This window comes from Gnatocerus cornutus, unplaced genomic scaffold (assembly GCF_029298725.1).
Source record: "Gnatocerus cornutus isolate USDA-ARS CGAHR unplaced genomic scaffold, icGnaCorn1.1 ctg00000023.1, whole genome shotgun sequence".
Lineage (NCBI taxonomy): Eukaryota > Metazoa > Arthropoda > Insecta > Coleoptera > Tenebrionidae > Gnatocerus > Gnatocerus cornutus.
The window spans coordinates 3,334,296-3,356,122 of record NW_028275375.1 but is presented as its reverse complement, the minus strand read 5'-3'; the positions used below and the strand labels follow the sequence as shown (position 1 = coordinate 3,356,122).

At 35.2% G+C, this 21,827-nt stretch overlaps 1 protein-coding gene and 1 long non-coding RNA gene across 2 annotated transcripts in view; both read right to left on the bottom strand.

Moving 5' to 3' along the window:
- The window catches only part of LOC148166411 (ubiquitin-like protein 3), a 44,172-nt gene extending 25,471 nt beyond the window's left edge, over positions 1-18,701 (bottom strand). The window contains exon 1 of the mRNA XM_088048639.1: positions 18,394-18,701. Coding sequence (XP_087904765.1) covers positions 18,394-18,423 — 30 coding nt within the window. The 5' untranslated portion in view covers positions 18,424-18,701. The remainder of the gene's footprint in view (positions 1-18,393) is intronic.
- A 174-nt stretch (positions 18,702-18,875) lies between these two features.
- On the bottom strand, positions 18,876-21,542 carry LOC148166410 (uncharacterized). The gene is made up of 2 exons (XR_015771003.1): positions 20,752-21,542; positions 18,876-20,697 (listed from the first exon to the last, which is right to left on the bottom strand). It is a non-coding gene; the product is annotated as an uncharacterized LOC148166410 (long non-coding RNA).
- Between the last annotated feature and the right edge of the window lie 285 nt (positions 21,543-21,827).

Genomic DNA, 21,827 nt, shown 5'->3' with positions numbered 1-21,827 from the left:
CTTATTATTTGTTGTAGAGGCTCATTTTCCAAAAAAAATCACGCTGAATCTAAAACTGCCCTCTTCCCGTCGGTCCACAAATAACTGAATTAGAAGCGTTTGAAATTTTTTGGAGCCAAAATTTTCAAGCTTGAAAATTCGATCAATATTTCGCTTATTTACGCAGAATTTCTGTTGGCAGGTACTCATTTTACGCAGAATTTCACGCAGATTCCAAAACTGCCCTCATTTTTTCTGTACGTCAACAAATAACTGAATTAGAGGCGTTTGCAATATCGGGTAGCCGCCAGAAAACCAGAATTCTGAGACTCAAAAATTCGCTTGATTTTCGGTTAATTAAGGAAAAAACTCAAAGTATTATTACTCATTTTACATGGAATCCAAAAACGTGCGACGTTTAACTGTAGCTCCACTAATAACTGAGTGAGAAGCGATTAAAGTTTCGGTTATTAAATTTTGAGTTCCAAAATTTTCAAAACTCAATATCACCAAAACATCGAAATTCAAAGAATCGCAAAAGAACAAAAACACATTACGTACTATACTTTTTCTACGACCTTGAGTTATTATTAAAACCTGTCTGTCAGTTATCTATCAACATCACAAGCGCCAACTCCAGGCGGTGACTAAAACAGCGCGACTAACTTTAGCCCGTGACTAAAATGCCTCTTTAGTCACGGCGTAGAAGACAGTTTTGTATTTTTTACCATTCTTGTATAATGCCTCAAAAAAAATTCTTTTGTTTTTCTCTGAATCCTGACCTGAACACAACAGGCTTCGTCGATGATTACAAGCAAATGTTAGGAACGTAATGCACATTAGTAAAATTACAGTGATTTCTTGAATGTCATTATCATTACTGATAAAAGTTAATAATAAATGATAATACACGTTTCGTTGAGATAATTTTAACTTTTTAACAATATCATAGTACTTTCGTATAAAATGTTTCGCTTCCGAGCCATTTATCGGTTTGATTCCAACATCGCCTCACCTCGCTGCGCCCGCTATTGCAAGGAAAACTTCTCAGTGCTTATTCTAAATAAATTAAAAATAGAAAATTGCAAAAATCAGTATGAAGAAACTAAATTTCTAATGCAAAACTTTCGAATTTCTGTTAAATATTTGGTAATTTGACTAATTTTAGCGAACATCGGATACTCAAATACATAATACCAAAAGATCCAAAGAGTCTACAGAATTAAAAAACAAACAAGTCGAATAAAAGAACTTTGTAAAGCTCGAGGATAAAAAGAATACGCCGGAAAATTTGAATAATTAATTGAATTCAAAACAATTAAAGTATAAAAATTGAAACACAACTGACAAAACCTTGTAAAAATTGATTCACATTATGAATATTGAAATGATCGAATCCCATTATGTAACCGTTCGGTAGGAATTTATTAATTAACTGATACATCTGGAAACATCCCATTGTGGCCTAACTAACTGAAATAACACGAGTTATACAACATGTACAGTTAGTTATAATAATCTATTACATAAAGTGTAACTTAAGCTGTCTATCCACTCGTAAAGAATATCGTAAACTTGATCATTTGTATCTTGTTCGGAATGTCGATGAGTTATCAATTAGTGAAAGTGTCCACAACGGAAATAAAGGTGAGGCAGTTACATGCGTCATTGGACTCCCAATCAAACCTTGTTAAACCATTACGAAATGGAATTTGCATGACAATCTTGAAAATAAGGGTCGTAGTTTCCCTAGCCCGTCTATGTGGGTTTTAAGGGCTCGACATTTCGTCGTCCGATCGATAGATGGCGATGACAATATGCAGGTTTTTTATTGGCCGATGCGGGTAATAACGTCATGGTAGATTAAGCAATCTGGTTAACTGAATCAGCTGTTCGAGATTCAAATGAGGGTCGCATTTCTTATCTCACGACGGCAGCCAGTGAATAATTCACGGAACGAGATTTTCGCCCAAAGAAGTAACAGTTCGACTATCACCAAGGTCCGCCGCGCGATTTTAAAGGTCGCGTTCAATTCGCACCGATCGATCGATGGTAGTGGAGGGTTTGCTGGAACTGTGCCAAACAAATAAAATGGTAGTAGTCACCGCTGCGGCGCCTCCGAAAAAATCGAGAGCAATTCTTGCCAATTTGACACGGATTAGTCGTAGGCAAATTAACTTTCATCTTGTATTAAAAGCTGGGGTGGTGCGGACGTGACATGAATCTAATCGAGCTATAATTCCGGGGAGTTTATTACAACGAGCAAAAAATTTCGCCAAGGATTTTTAATGAAACGAGGACGGGGCCTTAAACTTTGCCTTGTCAAAGAGTTTTTTGCTCCCCCGAAGCGCTGGATTTAGTGAAGGCGCGAGAGATGACCTCTTGACGGTGGGTTATCTTCAACAGCTGACAAGTGCATTCCGGGAGGAAGTCATTACGGAACAATGTCCTAATTGATCGTGTACACACGCTGTAAAAAGAGGCGGCCCTTAAACAATTGTGTCATTCTTACAGCATCTGTGCTGAGAATTATTATTTCAATGTCGACCGCTGGAATTTCTAACACTTCCAAATTAGAGATGATTTTTGCGCCAATCTCAATTCAGGTTATGGAAACACCAGCAATTCTGTGGAAATAGATAAAGTAGCACACAACGAGAATACAATCAGTGGAAGGTCAAAAGTCGACGTGCACTTTTAATTAGAACGCTAATCCCGTTAACTGTCGTGATTTTTGAATCGTGAAATTTTTCGGCTCTAATGAAGACGATTTGTCCAGAGGATTTGAAATCCTGTTTTAGCTCTGAATTGAAAGCGGAGCGTATTGGTTTCCAAGCACCAGAAGCCACAAATGATAGATAGGTTTCTTATTTATTCAAAGCTGATTGAACTCTTTTTCTACTCAGAATTTATGTACTTTCTGTGAGCACGTCAGTATGTCGTCGCTTCCTTACTGGGAAATTAAATTTCGCTCCTACATGTAGACAAAGAAAAGCGAGACCTCCTGAAAACTTATCTTGTTTATAACTAGCGCTATTAGGGCTCATTGAATGCAGAATTTCACGCTGAATCCTAATCCGTGCCCAAAATTCCAATACGTCAACAAATGTCTAAGTTATGGTCAATTCAAAATTCGAGATTTCGCCAGAAGGTCAAAATTTTGTATTTTTCCTTATTGTGGAAACTACGACGAATAGAAAAATTCGGTTTTCACATTTTGTGAGCTAACAATCCGCACTCAAACACCCAAAATGCAATGGTCAATTTTTTGTTCGACTTAAATATGGCAAAAATTAAATTTTTTGTTTTTTGACAGCCTCTCGGAAACTACTTGCTTGCAAAACTAATTTGGACAGATGATAGATTTCGAGCTGCTCTTTCAATTGATATATAACTCAAAAAAATGAAACGTCGCTTTGATCCTGAAGAAGTTCCTGAAAAATCTACTTCTGTCAATTTCTAGTTTATTTCTAAAGCAAACTGACGTTAATGGGGCTCCTTTCAAGCAGAATTTCTCGCTGAATCCAAATCCGTGTTTAAAATTCCGATACGTCAACAAATAACTGAGTTATAACCAATTGTAATTGCAATTTGTCGTCAGAAGATTAAAACTTTGGAATTTTTCGGAAATATTGATGCTCTACATTGCGGAAACTACAACGGATAGAAAGTTGCGGTTTTCGAATTTTGTTAACCAAGAATCCACAATCAGAAATTCAAAATTCGATGGTTTTTTTTTTCGAAAAAAAAATCCGACTCAAACGATGAAAAAATTATTTTTTTTTGTTTTTTGACCGCCTCTCGTAAACCACTTGGTCTACCGATCTGAAATTTGGGCAGATAATAGATTTCGAGCTGCTCTTTCAACTGGTATATAACTCAAAAAATTAAACGTCGCTTTGATCCTGCAGAAGTTCCTTAAAAATCATCAAAAAGAAAACTTTTCAAAACCTATTTCGGTCAATTTCTAGTTTATTTCTAAAGCAAACTGACGTTAATGAGGCTCATTTTCTCACTAAAAATTTTTCACTAAATTTCTCACTAAATCCAAATCCGTGTTCAAAACTCCGATAGGTCAACAAATAACTGAGTTATGGAGTTATGACTAATTGAATTTGCGACTTGTCGTCAGAAGATTAAAATTTTGAAATTTTCCAGAAATATTGGTGTTCCATACTGCGGAAAATACAATAGATAGAAAGTTGCGGTTGTCGCATTTTGTTAACCAAAAATCCGCTCTCAGCGGAAAAATCCAAAATTCGATTGTCAATTTTTTTTTGAGAAAAAAATCCGACACAAACGATGGAAAAATTTTGTTTGTCTTGTTCTGCCCTTTAAAGATTTCTTTGTTTGTTTAGGCTCTGGCACCCTTCTAAAATAGATCTGCAGGTTCATGAATGAACGCAACCTCCTCTGCCAGCCGCGACCCAATAAAACCGCAATGAATTTCTGCATTTGCTTACACTTAGCATCCACTCCAATAAAAACTACCGTTTTCCGTGTAATTGAGATCTCCCACGGCCGCGTCTAAAAACACACTTCCTTATTGCACCAACAAGTACGAATCCTTGATGAATTTATTCCAAATTAGATTCCGCAACAAACCAGAAAGTTTCGTTTTTACAATCCTAGATTTCCTAAGAACTGTGCTTCGGACATTTCGTGATGGCCTCGAGCCTCCCGTGCATTATCAGTTAATCAGGACGGTGTTGCTATCCGAACAAGGATAACCCGCGGCGCATGAAAATTTGAATGTGAGGGTATTTTGTGTTGTTTACTGGGGGTAGAATACAAAGTTGAAACTTTCACCCAAGTCACGAAAGTTCCTTAACAATGACGTTGCGATAAGTGTTATCAAAACGTTAGTTATAAACTACAAGGTGTTATCTTCAGATGCGTTGGGCTTTTGTTCCCGATTGAGAAAGTTTCCGCGCCTTATTTAACACCTCTGCAATGCCAGAATCGATCCTCGGGTATTAATAATTGAGGCAGGTGAGGAAATTTGTGTAGATCGTGACGCAAGTTCCTTATAATTCATGAGCAATTTTTTACAATAGCTCGGGTTTAGGCGACGTGTATTATTACTAACGTTACTGTTATAATTAACGCATCCGCTAGAGAAAGTACAGTTAAATTCTGCTCAAATGGGTACAATGAAGAATGAGCGAGCGTTCAACACACGCTTGACGGAGTGTCACCGGAAAAAAGTGCTGGAGATGCGCTCGTTAACAACAGGGCTGGAGTAAAGGGTCTTGTTAAGTCAAGTTTTCATCTCTACACCGTTTAACCAACGTAATTTTTCTCAACTGAAAAGGATGAGGTGCAAGGATGGGACTAGAAATTTCAGGATTTCCATTCATGTTAATTTTAATCAAATTTATAGAAAGACGTCTCAAGATTATTTCACGTCTTATATTCTCCGATCCGCGCCACTTGGAATAGACAACTACAGTTCGCTTTGTTCCTGACAGAATAACATTTCGAAACGGCGAAAACAGCCACGAATTTTCTTGCGCATCAAACAATAAACAGCAATAAAAACAATATCTGTAATAGTTTTCCAAATATTTACCTTTGAAAATTAGGAAAAATCAACTATCCGAAACTTTGATCAGCCATAATTCAATTATTTTTTGTCAGATCTGAATTTCAATCCCAGAGTTGGAATATACGTAAAATTCTGCGTACCACTGATGTATAATAATTTAAGTTTACTTTCAAAAGTAAGCGAAATATCGATATCAGAAATTTGGCATAGTTTTAGTCATAAATTTTTGCGAAAATTTGCAAATTTCAACTGTTGAAAAATCAAAGAACTATTTCTTATGTAAAAAATCGCGAGGAAAACGATGGCGCAAACCGCATCTCGATATCTGAAATAGTTTCCGAGATATCGAGCACGAATTGTTTTGAACCTTCAAAAATTTGGCCCTCTGGCGACAACCCAAAAATTCAAACGGCCATAACTTAGTTATTTGTTGACGAATTTCAAAAATTCTCATGTTTTTCGATTCAGCGTGACATTCTGCGTAAATGAGACCCAAATTTGTTGAGTTTGCTTAATAAATAAACGAGGCATTGGCCAAAAACTGTTTAGAAGACGTCATTTTGGGGCGATTTTTAATTATTGTTTTCAAGGTGAAAACGTCGTTTAATACCTTTGTGTTAAACATCAGTCGAAAGAGGAGCTCGAGATCTATCTACTGGACAAATTTGAGATCCATCAGACAATTAGTTTACGAGTTATGGCCAAAATTCAAAAAATTGAAAATTTTTTATCGTTTGAGTCGGATTTTTTTTTCGCGAAAAATCGACTATTAAATTTTGGGCTTTTGAGAACTTTTTCTAACGTAAAATAAGCCGAGAAAAACAATTGCGCAAACCGCATCTCAATATCTCTAATAGTTTCCGAGATATTTAACTTTAAAAATTAGGAAAAATTAGAAAAAACGAAAATCAACTATCCGAAACTTTGATCGGCCATAGCTGAGTTATTTCTTGGCGAATCTGAATTTAAATCCCAGATTTGGAATCTGCGGAAAATTCTGCGTTCACTGATGTATAATAACTTAAGTTTACTCCAAAAAACAAGCGTGATATCGATATCAGAAATTTGGCATAGTTTTAGTCATAAATTTTTGCGAAAATTTGCAAATTTCGACTGTTGAAAAATCAAAGAACTATTTCTTATGTAAAAAATCGCGAAAAAAACGATGGCGCAAACCGCATCTCAATATCTGAAATAGTTTCCGAGATATCGAGCACGAATTGTTTTGAACCTTCAAAAATTTGGCCCTCTGGCGACAACCCAAAAATTCAACCGGCCATAACTCAGTTATTTGTCAACAAAAATTGAAAAATTCTTATGTTTTTGGATTCAGCGTGACATTCTGCGTAAAATGAGACCCAAATTTGTTGAGTTTGCTTAATAAATAAACGAGGCATTGGCCAAAAACCGTTTTGAAAACGTCATTTTAGGGTGATTTTCAATCAATGTTTTCAAAATGAAAACGACGTTTAATAGCTTTGAATTATACATCAGTCGAAAGAGGAGCTCGAAATCTATGTCCTGGCGAAATTTGAGATCGATCGGACAAATAATTTACAAGCTATAGCCAAAAATAAAAAAAATTAAAAATTTTCATCGTTTGAGTCGGATTTTTTTTTCGCGAAAAATCGACTATTAAATTTTGGGCTTTTGAGAACTTTTTCTAACGTAAAATAAGCCGAGAAAAACAATGGCGCAAACCGCATCTCAATATCTCTAATAGTTTTCGAGATATTTAACTTTAAAAATTAGGAAAATGAGAAAAAACGAAAATCAACTATCCGAAACTTTGATCGGCCATAGCTGAGTTATTTCTTGGCGAATCTGAATTTAAATCCCAGATTTGGAATCTGCGGAAAATTCTGCGTTCACTGATGTACCATATGAGCAAAAGAACTTTAGATAAAGGGTGGCTGTCTACAAACTTTTGTTTTGGTAACGTATGTCGGCTTTTGTTGTCATACCCAATCATATGTGCTTGAATCTTTGATGTCTTCGGCTCTTTGAACTTCTTGTTCTGCCAGAACCATTGCTACGATGCACGCTCCCGATTTCTTCAAATAACTGCACACCAATCCATACCATAATAAAATAATCACCATCCAAAGATGCTATGCCGAGAACTGTCAAATTTTGACGGCTTAGTTTAGACAATCAACGACAATTTCATTTGTTTTTCATGGCCTCCTATTATCTAAAATTTTGTTGCTCATACGGTATAATAACTTAAGTTTACTCTAAAAAACAAGCGAGACATCGATATCATAAATTTGACATAGTTTTAATCATAAATTTTTGCGAAAATTTGCAAATTTCGACTGTAAAAAGATCAAAAAACTATTTCTTCTGTTTTGAACCTTCAAAAATTTGGCCCTCTGGCGACAACCCAAAAATTCAAACGGCCATAACTCGGTTATTTGATTATGAAAATTTAAAATTCTTGCGGCTTTGGATTCAGCGTGACATTCTGCGTAAAATGTGCCGAATTTTGTTGAGTTTGCTTAATAAATAAACGAGGCATTGACCAAAAACTGTTTTGAAAAAACCATTTTGGTGTGATTTTCAACGTGAAAACGACGTTTAATACCTTTGTGTTTACAGCAATCGAAAGAGGAGCTCAAAATCTATCAACTGGCCAAATTTGAGATCGATCGGATAAATAGTTTACGAGTTATAGCCAAAAATTAAAAAAAAAATGAAAAATTTTCATCGTTTCAATCGAAATTTTTTTCGCGAAAAATTGACTATCGAACTTTGGGCTGTTGAGAACTTTTTCTAACGTAAAATGAGCCGAGAAAAACAATGGCGCAAACTGCATCTCAATATCTCTAATAGTTTCCGAGATATTTAACTTTAAAAATTAGGAAAAATGAGTGAAAATGAAAATCAACTATCCGAATCGGCCATAACTCAGTTATTTGTTGTCGGATTTGAATTTAAATCCCAGATTTGAAATCTGCGGAAAATTCTGCGTCCACTGATGTATAAGAACTCAAGTTTACTCCAAAAAATAAGCGAGATATCGATATCAGAAGATTGGCATAATTTTAGTCAAGAATTTTCGCGAAAAACTGCAACTTTCGACTTTTGGAAAATCTAAGAACGATTTCTTTCACGTCTCATATTCTCCGATCCGCGTCACTTGGAATAGACAACTACGAGTCGCTTTGTTCCTGACAGAATAACATTTCGAAACGGCGAAAACAGCCACGAATTATCTTGCGCATAAAACAATAAACAGCAATAAAAACTTCACCATTGTTCTTCGAGCAAGCTAATCTAGTATCTTTTGTGCAAAGACATGTTTCTTTGTACTTTTTGATTTTGCGAGTCCGTTTCTAGTGGCAGAAAAACAGATGCACCTTTCGTGCGGTTCTACAATTAATGCCATCTGCTGGTGCGAAATTTATCGTCCACCCCGAAACGATGCCACCGGATGCCGGTTACCTTGTAATCAAGGAACTTGTGCAACGAATGCAAATGTTTTATGGTAAAAGGGTTCGAATTTGGTCCCTGATGTCGTTGACCTTGTTTCTGTTTAGCTCCGGGAATAATCTCCTGAGCTCTCATCGTGAAAGCAATTAAATTAGTATTTCGCTCGTTTCCACCCAAGATCGGCTGGAAGCACGTCTCATCCAGAGAACGATTCATCTTATCCTCTATCAAAAGATATTGTTCGAAGCAGCTAGCTGCATGACCCCATCCCAGATTGGCCACGGATTCAACTTTCTATAAGGTTACTAAGAAGGTACAGTTCAACCATAAATACCCATCGGCCGGTACATTGTATACGACCAAATAAATCTTACATGGAGCGAGAGTAATTAACAGGTTGCTTTCCGATGCGCCGCCAAATGATTTGCATAATTGCCGGGGTTCAGCAGTCCTACCGTTTCCGTACCGTCGAATCCGATTCGTCAGACGGACAAATTTTAAATTCCATCCTTTTGTCCGACACCCAGACCATATCTTGTATCGAATTTGTAAAGCCCGCGCGCAGGTAGATGCCGGGCCACAACAGGACAAAAGGGAGCTCTGTCGAAGGTGCCGTCAAGGTGGATTATGTTTTCTTCAGAGCTGTTTGATTTATTTAGCAGAGAGCATTGGCGGAAATTCGACGAATGGAGTTTTCATTTTCAGCTTTCAATTATCGGGCCTTTTACGATGTTGAATTCCGAGTTATGTGCACCCATCGAAAACAGACGGAAAAAATGGGAGAGTAGACACAAAATCCCAAAACCAGAATCTAATTTAACGCCAACCTGAAAGTGGAGGTCGTTTTCCTTGTGTCACTCACCAAAACCGAAGTCTAAACGGTCCTTTCAAATCTTTTTTTGTGATGCTGGAAATACAGTCATTTTTGAACACGATCCGCTTCGGCAAGCACCAGAAATAAATTATTAAAATATTATACACTTATGTAACGCAAAATTCGAGTTTTTTAAGCCTTTATTTTTATATCCCTTCAGATTGTGTATTTTCTTTCAATTTTCGACTATTATGAGTTTGATTTGTTGATTATCGATCCGCTTCAAGATTGACATTTTTGCCCGTGACTCTACAGATGTTGACAACATGAACTTTAAACGGCCGTAAACGTACCGCAGCAATTACCTTTGAAGGACGAGCTCAATTCATTCATAAATTCGTAGAGATATCGGTGCCAATTAATTTGGCGAAGAACTTATTATTAAAGACTTCAGATTGGTATTCGTCGGTTTTCCGAATCTGAAATCCGTTTTGCTGCGGGAGGTCCGGATTTAGAGATATTCTTAAAAAAATATTATACAGGGTGATTTTTTTAAAACGGCAGGCGTTGTAGAATTTTTATTTATGAACCGATTTCAAAAATTTAATTTTTCATTGGAAGCGATTCTTGTTATATACATAAATAGAATTAGTATTCCTCCAATTATAATTAGGAGGATAAATTTTTTCATTTTTGATATTTTTTTTTTAAATATTTTTTGTAAAAGTAGAACATATTACACATTTCTGAATCAAGAAAATTAATATCTTCTAAATTATGGAAAAAAAAAATATAGGTTCCAATTTAAAATAAGAAAGTTGAGTATCGCCCAAAAGATACTAAGACATTTAGAAAACTTTTAAAATCATCAGTTTATAGGAAATTAAAAACCATTTAATTTGTTTTTTAAATTTTTGAAATCGGTTCATAAATAAAAATTCTACAACGCCTGCCGTTTTAAAAAAATCACCCTGTATGTTCTACGTTCTACGAAACAAAAATTTATTTTCACTTTTTCTTAAAAACTGGAAAAGTTATGGAATTGCTCGATGGTGTTTTAGAAAGACAATTTAATAAGCTTTCCATCGACCCATAAAACTCATTGCTAGGGTTTGTATTTCCCGGGATATTTTAGAAAAATCGATCTCATGCTCAAAAAAAATTAATAGTATATTAAAACACCGAGTTTCATAAGGCAATTTTTTAGGCACGAATCCAAGTTTATAAAACGAGCGGCAAAGTCGCGAGTTTTATAATGGATGAGTGCCTAAATGGCCTTATGAACGAGGTTTTTATATTATTTTTCCTAATTTGTTCTTGTAACAGAGCTATTTTCGCTATTTTCCAATTCGTTTTCAGTGCTAGAATATCCATTTCGATACGGAATGTTAGAATAGCTTTGTTTCCATAGCAACTTGGGAATATTTAAGATACAAATTAGGAAAAATTAGTTTATAATAATTTTCATATGCAATTTTCCATATACCTAACTCAAAAATTATAGATCAGTTTTTCATTGAAATGCATCATTGTAAACAGTGATATTTTGCCTTTTTGGAGAACTGACAAACGCATTGATATCTCTTACCGTTTAGAAGTTACAGAACAAAAAAAAATCCGATTCAAACGAAACGATGAAAAATTTTTTTTTTTGTTTTTTGACCGCCTTTCGTAAACTACTTGTTCTACCGATGTGAAATTTAGGCAGATTATAAATAGATTTCGAGCTGCTCTTTTAATTGGTACATAACTCAAATGCATTAGACGCCGTTTTGACCCCAAAGAAGTTCCTTGAAAATCACCCAAAAAAAAATCTGAAGCCATATTTCGGTCAATTTCTATTTTATTTCTAAAGTAAACTGAGTTTATTGTGGCTTATTTTACGCAAAATTTCTCGCTGAATCCAAATCCATGTTTAAAATTCCTATATGTCAACAAATAACAGAGTTATGACCAATTAAAATTTCTGATTGTCATCAGAAGATTACAATTTTGGATTTTTTCGGAAATATTGGTGCTCCAGTTCGCGAAAAATACAACGAATAGAAAGTTGCGGTTTTCAAATTTTGTTAACTAAAAATCCGCCCTCAGATATCCAAAATTCGATTGTCAATTTTTTGTTCGGAAAAAAATTCCGACAAAACGATAAAAAAAAAATTAATTACTTGCTCTACCGATCTGAAATTTAGAGAAGTGATAGATTAATAGCTCTTTCAATTGGTACATAACTCAAAGGTATTAAACGCCGTTTTCACCCCAAAGAAGTTCCTTAAAAATCACTCCAAAAAAAATCTTCTAAAAACGGTCAATTTCTAGTGATATTTATAAATCAAACTGAGATTATTAGCGCTCATTTGACGTAGAATTTTACACTAAATCCAAATCCGTGCTCAAAATTAAATAACTGAGTTATAGCCAATTAAAATTTCGGGTAGTCTTTCTTTCTATTCGCCTTTTTTCCTGAAAAAATTGTCTTGTCCTGCATACAATTGACATGTTTGTCAAAAAAATACAAACCTTTTTGTTATTTTTAAAAATTCTCGATCGAGATAATAGTGAAAAAAACGGCAATTTGCAGAATGTATGAATATAACAAAATATGAATTGTTTTCTACGAAATCTTTGTCACGTATCTTCTAAATAATAAGAGAAAATAACGTGTTTAACACCGCGTAAAAATGCAGATTTCTCAGCCTTTATTATTATTATTACCATTATTCCATGTAAAAAAAGTATGAAAAACTAACTCTCCCCGCGAATTTTATAATTCGTTAAAACGCCTGTTTAATTACCTTTTCAACGATGTATCATAAAGTTTCATGATATGTGAAGCTATTAAACAAAACGCGGTGTACAAAAAACTGATTTTACAAATATCTCCAAGTCCTGATCTGATGGGACAAAAAGAACTTCGGACTCTCCTGTAAAAATTTCGTCAATATTGACCATTCGTGCGCCAACAAAAAGAACATCTAGAGATTTAAAATCGTCTAGATCATTAAGAAGGAATCTCAAATATTTTACATGCAATAAAGGCATTTCTAGACAAGTCTGCATTCAACGAGATGCGCTCAGTTTAATTGAATACGTAGGAAGCAAAAACGATTTTAAACAGAAAAAAATAAAATCCATAATTCCGTTTTCATTAACCGAAGCTAAAACTTGGAGCAATATTTTTACAGAATGTTAAAAATACAGATAAAACTACTCAAATCTGTCGATCCCGCGGTATTTACTTTTACTCACTGACTATATTTAAAGGTGCGAATTAACAATGATGTACGTGTGCATTGTGCCTTAAATAAACATTCTGAGTAAACAAGTGCACTTGAGTGGAGTGGTTGAGATTAACAATGATGCGCAAAGGTTAAAAAAATATCAGTCGCTTCCGACTTTCGGTGCAATTTTTTTTACCAATAACTCGTGTGACTGCAACAAAACAACAAAACACAATTAATTGTCAGTTGCGAGTCACTACTTTAATGACTCATTCGAATCGCCAGTTTAATTACAGCAATTGAGATAAACTAAACTTTTCTTTCTTTCTGCTTGATCGACAGCAACTTTCTGTACCACCTTCGAAATGACACCACCGCACCGCTTTCCACTTGAAATATTGATTGGAAACTTTTTAATTTCGATGGAGGTGTCATTCAATTTTTCTATTAAAATCACCTTTAGTCATGTTTGTCTATTTTGTTGAACATGCTTTTTCACTTAGAGCCTAACTATGACTGATAATAATGAAATAGCATCGCAATGTTGTAACAAAATGCGGAAATTTTAAAGAGAAAATAAATTAAAAGCGAGCACGCGTGGGCACAAACACGAAAACCCATTAAAAAAAATGAATATGGAGATATTGTTAACTCGGATTTCCGCTCATTTATTTCATCTCGAACCCGCTTTACAGTTAGGAGGAATAATTATTGCAACACTCCACTAACTCTCCATTTTCAACATCTCAATTAATTCGGCCGTTCTCCAAAGAACGAACGAATTGATTCTAACGGTGTTACAAGTGCAAAATCGACTTCCGGGATTTGATCCCTCCACATCTTCGTAATCATCAATAACCGCCAACATAATCGTGGTAATTCACGCCTTTTCATAATCTATTATCCTCCAGAGTATTCTTCAATCTCTTCTCTTTATCACTCTTTCGCGAGAATCATTTTATTTCCCTGCCAAACATCTTCAGTTTATCGATTAACACATTCGACGAGGAAAGTTATAAAAGACTTCTTGCTTAATATGAGCAATGTTATTAACTTTGGATGTAATGGAAGTGGGTCATCCGACAGATGGTGACCACAAGTCGCGTTTAATTGTTGGCATTTTTATCGGAAAACGTCGATACTTTCACTGTAGGGGATGTTAATTGGACCCTTTGATCTGAGAGCTGAAGGGCGTCGCCATGCCGCAGGTGCCGCAAAACGCGCGCCTTGAATAATTAAAAGCAAACCAAGAATACCACACGAGTCTCAAATCATTTAAAAGACATGCAATTATCGCAAGAGTGGTACGGTAAATGTGCACCACAGGAAAAACACTGATTGACTAACCGACGATTTTATTCTTTCTGCGTAAGTGATAGCTGACAGCAGTGAATTAATAATAGTTGTAAGAAGGTTGGTGCATTAGGAAAAAGTTCAGAAAACAAGTCGATGTGTAATCTCAAGTTGAAGCTGACTTTCCAACGTGAAACGCTATCACACATTTTGACGAATTCGTGTTTGGATACGAGGCGAAAATTGCGAAAAAATCAGATTTTCGACTTTCGAAAAATCTAAAAACGAATTCTTTCTAGTTTCCGGGATATTGACCACGAATTGTTTCGAACCTTCAAAAATTTGGCCCTCTGACGACAACCCAAAAATTCAAACGGCCATAACTTAGTTATTTGTTGACGAAAATGAAAAATTCTCATGTTTTTAGATCCAGCGCGACATCTGCGTAAAATGAGCCTAATTTTGTTGACTTTGCTTAATGAATAAACAAAGCATTGGCCAAAAACGTTTAGAAGACGTCATTTTGGGGTGATTTTCAATTACTGTTTTCAAGGTGAAAACGACGTTTAATACCTTTGTGTTAAACATCAGTCGAAAGAGGAGCTCGAGATCTATCTACTGGCCAAATTCGAGATCGATCAGACAAATAGTCTACGAGTTATGGCTAAAATTCAAAAAATTGAAAAATTTTCATCGTTTGAGTCGAAATTTTTTTTCGCGAAAAATCGACTATCAAATTTTAGACTTTTGAGAACATTTTCTAACGTAAAATTAGCCGAGAAAAACAATGGCGCAAACCGCATTTCAATATCTCAAATAGTTTCCGAGATATTTAACTTTTAAAATTAGGAAAAATGAGAAAAAATAAAAATCAATTTTCCGAAATTTTGATCGCCCATAACTTAGGTATTTCTTATCGGATCTGAATTTAAATCCCAGATTTGGATTGTGCGTAAAATTCTGCGTACACTGATGTATAATAACTCAAGTTTACTCCAAAAAATAAGCGAAATATGGATATCAGAAGTTTGGCTTAGTTTTAGTCATAAATTTTCGCAAAAATTTGCAAATTTCGACTTTTGAAAAATCTAAGAACTATTTTTTATGTAAAACATCGCGTTTCCGGGATATTGAGTACGAATTGTTTCGAACCTTCAAAAATTTGGCCCTTTGGCGACAACCCAAAAATTCAAACAGCCATAACTTAGTTATTTGTTGACGAAAATGAAAAATTCTTACAGCTTTGGATTCAGCGTGACATTCTGCGTAAAATGAGCCTAATTTTGTTGAGTTTTCTTAATAAATAAACGAGACATTGGCCAAAAACTGTTTTGAAGAGATCACTTTGGGGTGATTTTCAATCACTGTTTTCAAGAAGAAAACGACGTTAATTACTTTCGTGTTAACTATCAGTCGAAAGAGGAGCTCGAAACCTATCTACTGGACAAATTTGAGATCGATCAGACAAATAGTTTAGCAGGTTATGGCAAAAATTCAAAAAATTGAAAAATTTTCATCGTTTGAGTCAGAATTTTTTTTCGCGAAAAATCGACTATTGAATTTTGGGCTTTTGACAACTTTTTCTAACGTTAAGTGAGCCGAGAAAAACAAGGGCGCAAACCGCATCTCAATATCTCTAATAGTTTCCGAGATATTTAACTTTAAAAATTAGGAAAAATTAGAAAAAATCAAAATCAACTATTCGAAACTTTGATCGACCATAACTGTATTATTTTTTGGTTTTTTTTTGGATCTGATTTTAAATCCCAGATTTGGATTCTGCGTAAAATTCTGCGTACACTGATGTATAATAACTCAAGTTTGCGCCAAAAAATAAGCGAGATATTGGTATCAGAAGTTTGGCATAGTTTTAGTCATGAATTTTCGCGAAAAACTGCAACTTTCGACTTTTAGAAAATTTAAGAACTACATATTTTGTATGTAAAAAATCGCGAAAAAAACGATTGCGCAACGCGTTTTTAAACATCTGTCGTAGTTTTCGATATGTTCAGCACATATTAATTCTTCCGGTTTTGGATTCAGCGCGACATTCTGCGTAAAATGAGCCCAAATAAGTTGAGTTTGCTCCACAACTAAGGGAGAAATCGAACGAAGAAGCTTTACATACTTGGAAAAAATGTCCTCGGCAAATTGATGAAAATGACCGATCGTGCAAAAATAAAACTTGCACTCCACAATAAGAAGAAACATTAATAATTCTGGACAAGCTTTTACTATAAGTTTTACACGCGACTGATTCATTAGTACACTTTTCAATATTTTGAAAATACTGATGACGATCCACGCAAATAAAAAAGTGTGATAATTACACCAAATTTGTGCGAAATCAGGGGTCTATTTTTGGTGATGATTTCAAATGTGTTTTGAGGTTTTTTCCTGGCGACTTTTTGTCAAGTTTAGAGTGGAAAAACTCAAGTCAAAACATAAACAAATTTTAATTTCTGAAGCTATTAAATTTTTTTTTTGAATGTATAATTCATTGTGCAAATTACACTATTCTAAAAACAATAATAATCACGTATAACCATTACAATTTTATTGTTCATTTTAATTTTAAAAACGATAAGCATTTCAATCTAAAACGTTCAGCTTAATTATAAAAAAATTCACGCGTCGATAATAAAACTTTTGCATCCAATTCAACCTGCTTTAAGATGCAGCTTTTGTGCAGCATGACGTCAGGATTCTAATTTTATTCACATATACGCAAAGATGAATTTTCATCCAATTTAGAATGATAAATGATCATTAAGAAAATAATAAAAAAAAAAACATCAAGAGCCATAACTCATTACACGAATGAATCAACGAGATAAAATGGACTCGTTTAAAAGCAATAACAACAATAAAATTGTTTATTTATGAAAGAGATGTTCAATCCGCTTTGAATGGAACGAGCGGAATGAAGATTAAAATGTATGTAATTGAAAGACATTATTTAAAAAAGTTTTGGCAAGCGAAAAGAAACTCAAATTTACCTGCGTACATGCAACAAAAGGTCGCAGTTTTGTATTTTGAAAGCACTTAATCATCCCAAACCTGTTTCAACCTGTCGTAAACATGCCATGAGAGCCAGATAAAAAGAGTTTTGACAGAGCAGGATCCGATAGTCATGGTTATCAGTATCATTTTTATCAGTAAAAAAGAAATAAAACTAATTGCATTTTTTAAATTGGTACTCCTGTCTATACAATTTTCTCTAAATTGACAGCAGTTCAACTACTTTTTGAAATGAAGAGTGCTTAGCTGTCTTGAAGGTAAACAGACTTATTACGTCACTTTTTTTGGCTTCTCTAGCACCTTGACATAACTGTTTCATTGTGCTGACGTCAAATCTGCGTCACAGTTTTCGTGGTTTAATTGCATTTTCCGCTAATCCGAGTGAAAAAGAAATCGGATGATTTCCTGTCATTGTTGGGAAAGATAGAAATCAATTTATTCCGTTATGCCTTTCCGTCAAAACAAGGATTCGTTGTAGCGCAATATGACCAACTGGGGTCTTCCGTTTTTTACATGTTGTTACAACTGTCATTTCCACAGCTACCAACTCTTGAAAAATGCAGAGCCTCCTGTGATCAAGTTATTTACAGTTGTACTGAGGTTGGCATGGCAAAAACAATGTAAATGTGGCTTTATGCAGACACTTCGGTGGTTTATGTTTTGAGGAGATAAAAAGTTGGAAATTCTCTGCAGCACTTGATCTTCATTAAAAGACTGCCTTTTCGTGATATATAATTTGGTGGGCCATCAAAGTGAGTCTCTTGGGTCGAATTTTTTAAATAATTAATTCGGTCGTAAGAGACGGAAGTGGCCGGCCAATGTTTTATGGAACTTTCTTCGGCATGCACTCTTAAATTTTTGACAAGTTCTTGTTCTGTGGTAATCTGTTGGTTTCGGGCAACTTTCTAATGAGCGGCGGGTGGTAAACGTGATTCCTTCTCCATGATTTGTGAAAGCCACTTTTGGAAATTGCGTGGGTGGTGGTCGTTCCGAGACACAAAGGAGCCCCTTTTGCGGGGTGAAAATCGCAATCTAGGTCGCCTTATGTCTAAACAGGAAGGGTGCGGTTACGAAAAGATGATTACCTTATCAGCTGGAATATGCCTGCCGGACATGGTTTAGCCCTCGATTCGATTATTATCCTAAATCCGCGGATGTTGAAGATGTTGAGCAATTTTCTCGACGGTCACAACACCACTCCACGGCCAGACATGAAGCTGAGTTTGCACTAACTTCGGGCTTCTAGCTATCCATCATTGGCGAAATTGGCGCTATTCCGAAACTAACTTCAACACAACACCAACACCAAAGGAAACACAGAGAAACGACCTCCTGGGTTCTAACAATGCAGAACAACTTTTCCAAGCCACCTTTCTACGCGACTGCGCCAACAGCCAGTGTTGCCAGATTTTCTGAAGTCGTGTCGCCAACCTAACACTTAAAAATCGCCCAAAATCGCCGCCTTTTCCAACCAATGACAGAATTATGGCTTGTTATTCAAAACAAAATTTGCATACTGCCATGCCCAATTAGGGTTGGGGATATTATTAAATAAATAATAAACAAAGAGAAGCAACATATTTATTACAATTCTCCACAAATATTTATAATTTCATCAACGTCAGAGGCATCGTTATTATCGTTAATGTTATTATGATTATACATGTTTGAATTAAATCTAGAGAACATATTAGCTGTAGGCTCAAATGTTTTGCAACAGATTCTATTCACATAAAAGTGAAATTTGAGGGACATTATTGAGTTCAGTAAATCCAACATCATTTTGTTCCTAAGTTTGCATTTAACTATATTCATAACCGAAAAACATCTTTCTACAACAGCATTTGATGATGGAAGACTAAGCATGGTAAACGCAAAAAGAGAAAGGTCTTTGAACATAATATCACCAGCCGCATTTTTTAAAGTGATTACTTTTTTCCAAAACACAATAGGATCATCGGGAATGGCATCATTAAAAATTTCGTTCCAATGAACGTTTACTAGATTTCGGTATTGAGTTTCAATATCACTTAATTTCTGAACCTTTGCGAAAATTAATGGTAATTCGGAAAATTTTGGTCTAAGTGCAGGATTTAAAATGATTTTTGGACTGAAAGCCTTTACCTGCCGAAATACGTTTAAATGATTAGGCATCCTTTGGATTAATTCTCTCAATAAACATTTTATGAACTCCAAGCATTTGCTTTGTATTTCTTGTACTCGATCGTTAGCCAAATTAGCTGCTTTTACAGCTTGACTAAAATCATATCCAAAATCGCAATCATCCATTCTTAAAAAATTTTGACTGAACTGCATACAATTCATTAATAATTCAAGGTTATTATTTAGATTGTTAATTACAGGTGGTCTTATGATTTGCCTTGCCAATGACCATATTGTTGTGTTTACGTCTTCAAACGCCTGGTAAAAATCAACATTTGCATTTTGAAAGTACATGTTTAAGATATGAATCTGCTTCAGAATTGGTTTTAAAAAAATAAGAATAACTTTGTTTTCTATATTATTGAATGCCTCACTTAATAATTTTGCTGTATGACATCTCTCTTTCGGGGCGTTAATTGAAAAAAAAGTTTGCAACTCCAAATACTGCGTTAAGATTTTCTCCAATGCTCCATACCTAGATAACCATCGTGTTGCAGAAAGCCGTGTTAATTTTTTAAACCGATTGTCTGTATTTGTATTGATCAAGTTATAAATCTCTGTATATGTGTGTAATCTTACAGTGCTATTTTTAAACCAATTGTATGTCTCTTTAAGTAGAAAGTCAGTTTCATCTGAAAATACTTCAGACGCTTTTGACGCACATAAATGTAAGCTGTGACAAATGCACTTAACCAATAATAAATTATTTAAATCAAAATTGCTTTTCAAAAGAGTAAATAGAGAGTGATGTGATCCACACAAATTTGACGCACCGTCTGTGCCAATACCTATCAAATTTTTTAAATTTAATTTGATCGAAGTAAAATAGTTAGTAACTGCATCATACAAATCTTGGGCAGTAGTGGTTGTAACATTTAGAAATGTTAAAAATTGTGTTACAATATCATTCTTTTTAAGAGAATAATACTTTATAATAATACATAGCACTTTTTGTGTTGATGAATCTGTTGATTCATCAACAATTAGGGAGAACGGTGAATCACCCACATCTGCAATTAAATCTGCAAGTAAAGATGGAGCAATTACACCTTTAATTATGGCAGCACATTTTGTTCTGTGAAGATGTATTTTATCCTGGTGTTCCGTTTTGAAATCGTTAATGATATCATTCAAGTGGTCTACACTTCTTATTGTGGAATGTGTGCCCACGTAACTGGCCAAGATAATTTCTTGTCTTTTGACAGCATTATTGGTTATGGAAACACCTGAAAATTGAGGACATGAAACAAAATTGTACACAATATTTGTTTGTTAAATACCAAATTTCACAATAGATAACTGGGATGCATCCATTTTGCTCTTTTGTTTTAGATGTTTTTCAGTTGTCGCATGTTTTTCAAGATCTCCTTTATGTGCCCGTAGAGCAGTTCTGCACCATTTGCAATAACTGGTACTGGAACTGTCTGATGCATTCGGATTAGCCGTTAGCCAACCTAAATTAAACCAAATTAAACCAACACCAATTGCCACCACAATACCATAAACCAGAAATTCTTAGAAAAGAAAATTGCAACCATCATATTTAGCAAAATAACATAACCTCAAATACAAGCACATGCACCCTAAATATTGCATTTATTTATTCATACAGTTATCAGCAACCAGCAGTGTAAGTTACTAACCTTTTAATATAGGGTTTGCTTCCCAATCCTTATTGTGGTGTTTCTTATATTTAACCCACTTTCCCATCACCTGCACGTGTTATTATAACTTACCACAGAACACAGTTTGGTTTGAACCACGGTTGTCTATTGAACACACTCCACTTTGGAGGTTATTCTATGACACTTACAGTACCAACTACCAACCGTCAACAGTATCGGAAAAGAAAAGTAACTAATTATCTGCTGATATTTATCAACGAAGATAGAGGTCCTACCACGGACCACGGGGCCGCTTTCTAATATTTATTGTATTGGGTAGCGTTGACTTGGCGAGGAGCATAAAAATCGCCCAATTTGCGATTTGCGATTTGGTTAAAAAACTCGTCGCAAATTTATTGTGAAAATCGCCCAATTTGCGATAAATCGCCCAATCTGGCCACACTGCCAACAGCACCAGCCGAACTGTCCTTCTTGCAACTTGCAACTGCTTGTTTTGACGCAACCCGCAGTGCACTAGCGACATCTACCAGAGGAAATGTAACTCATTGACAGGCAGGGAGACAACCACTCGGCGCGAAATTTTCGACTAAACGAGGCCCCCGGTAGCTTTTTAGGGTCCAAAAAGTTTAGATTTAGCCCTAAATATCATTCTAGGACCATTAGAGTTACTGACCATTAACTATTTTTATCTTAAGAGACGATTGCGACTTGGTGTTTTTTTGTCAGGTTGG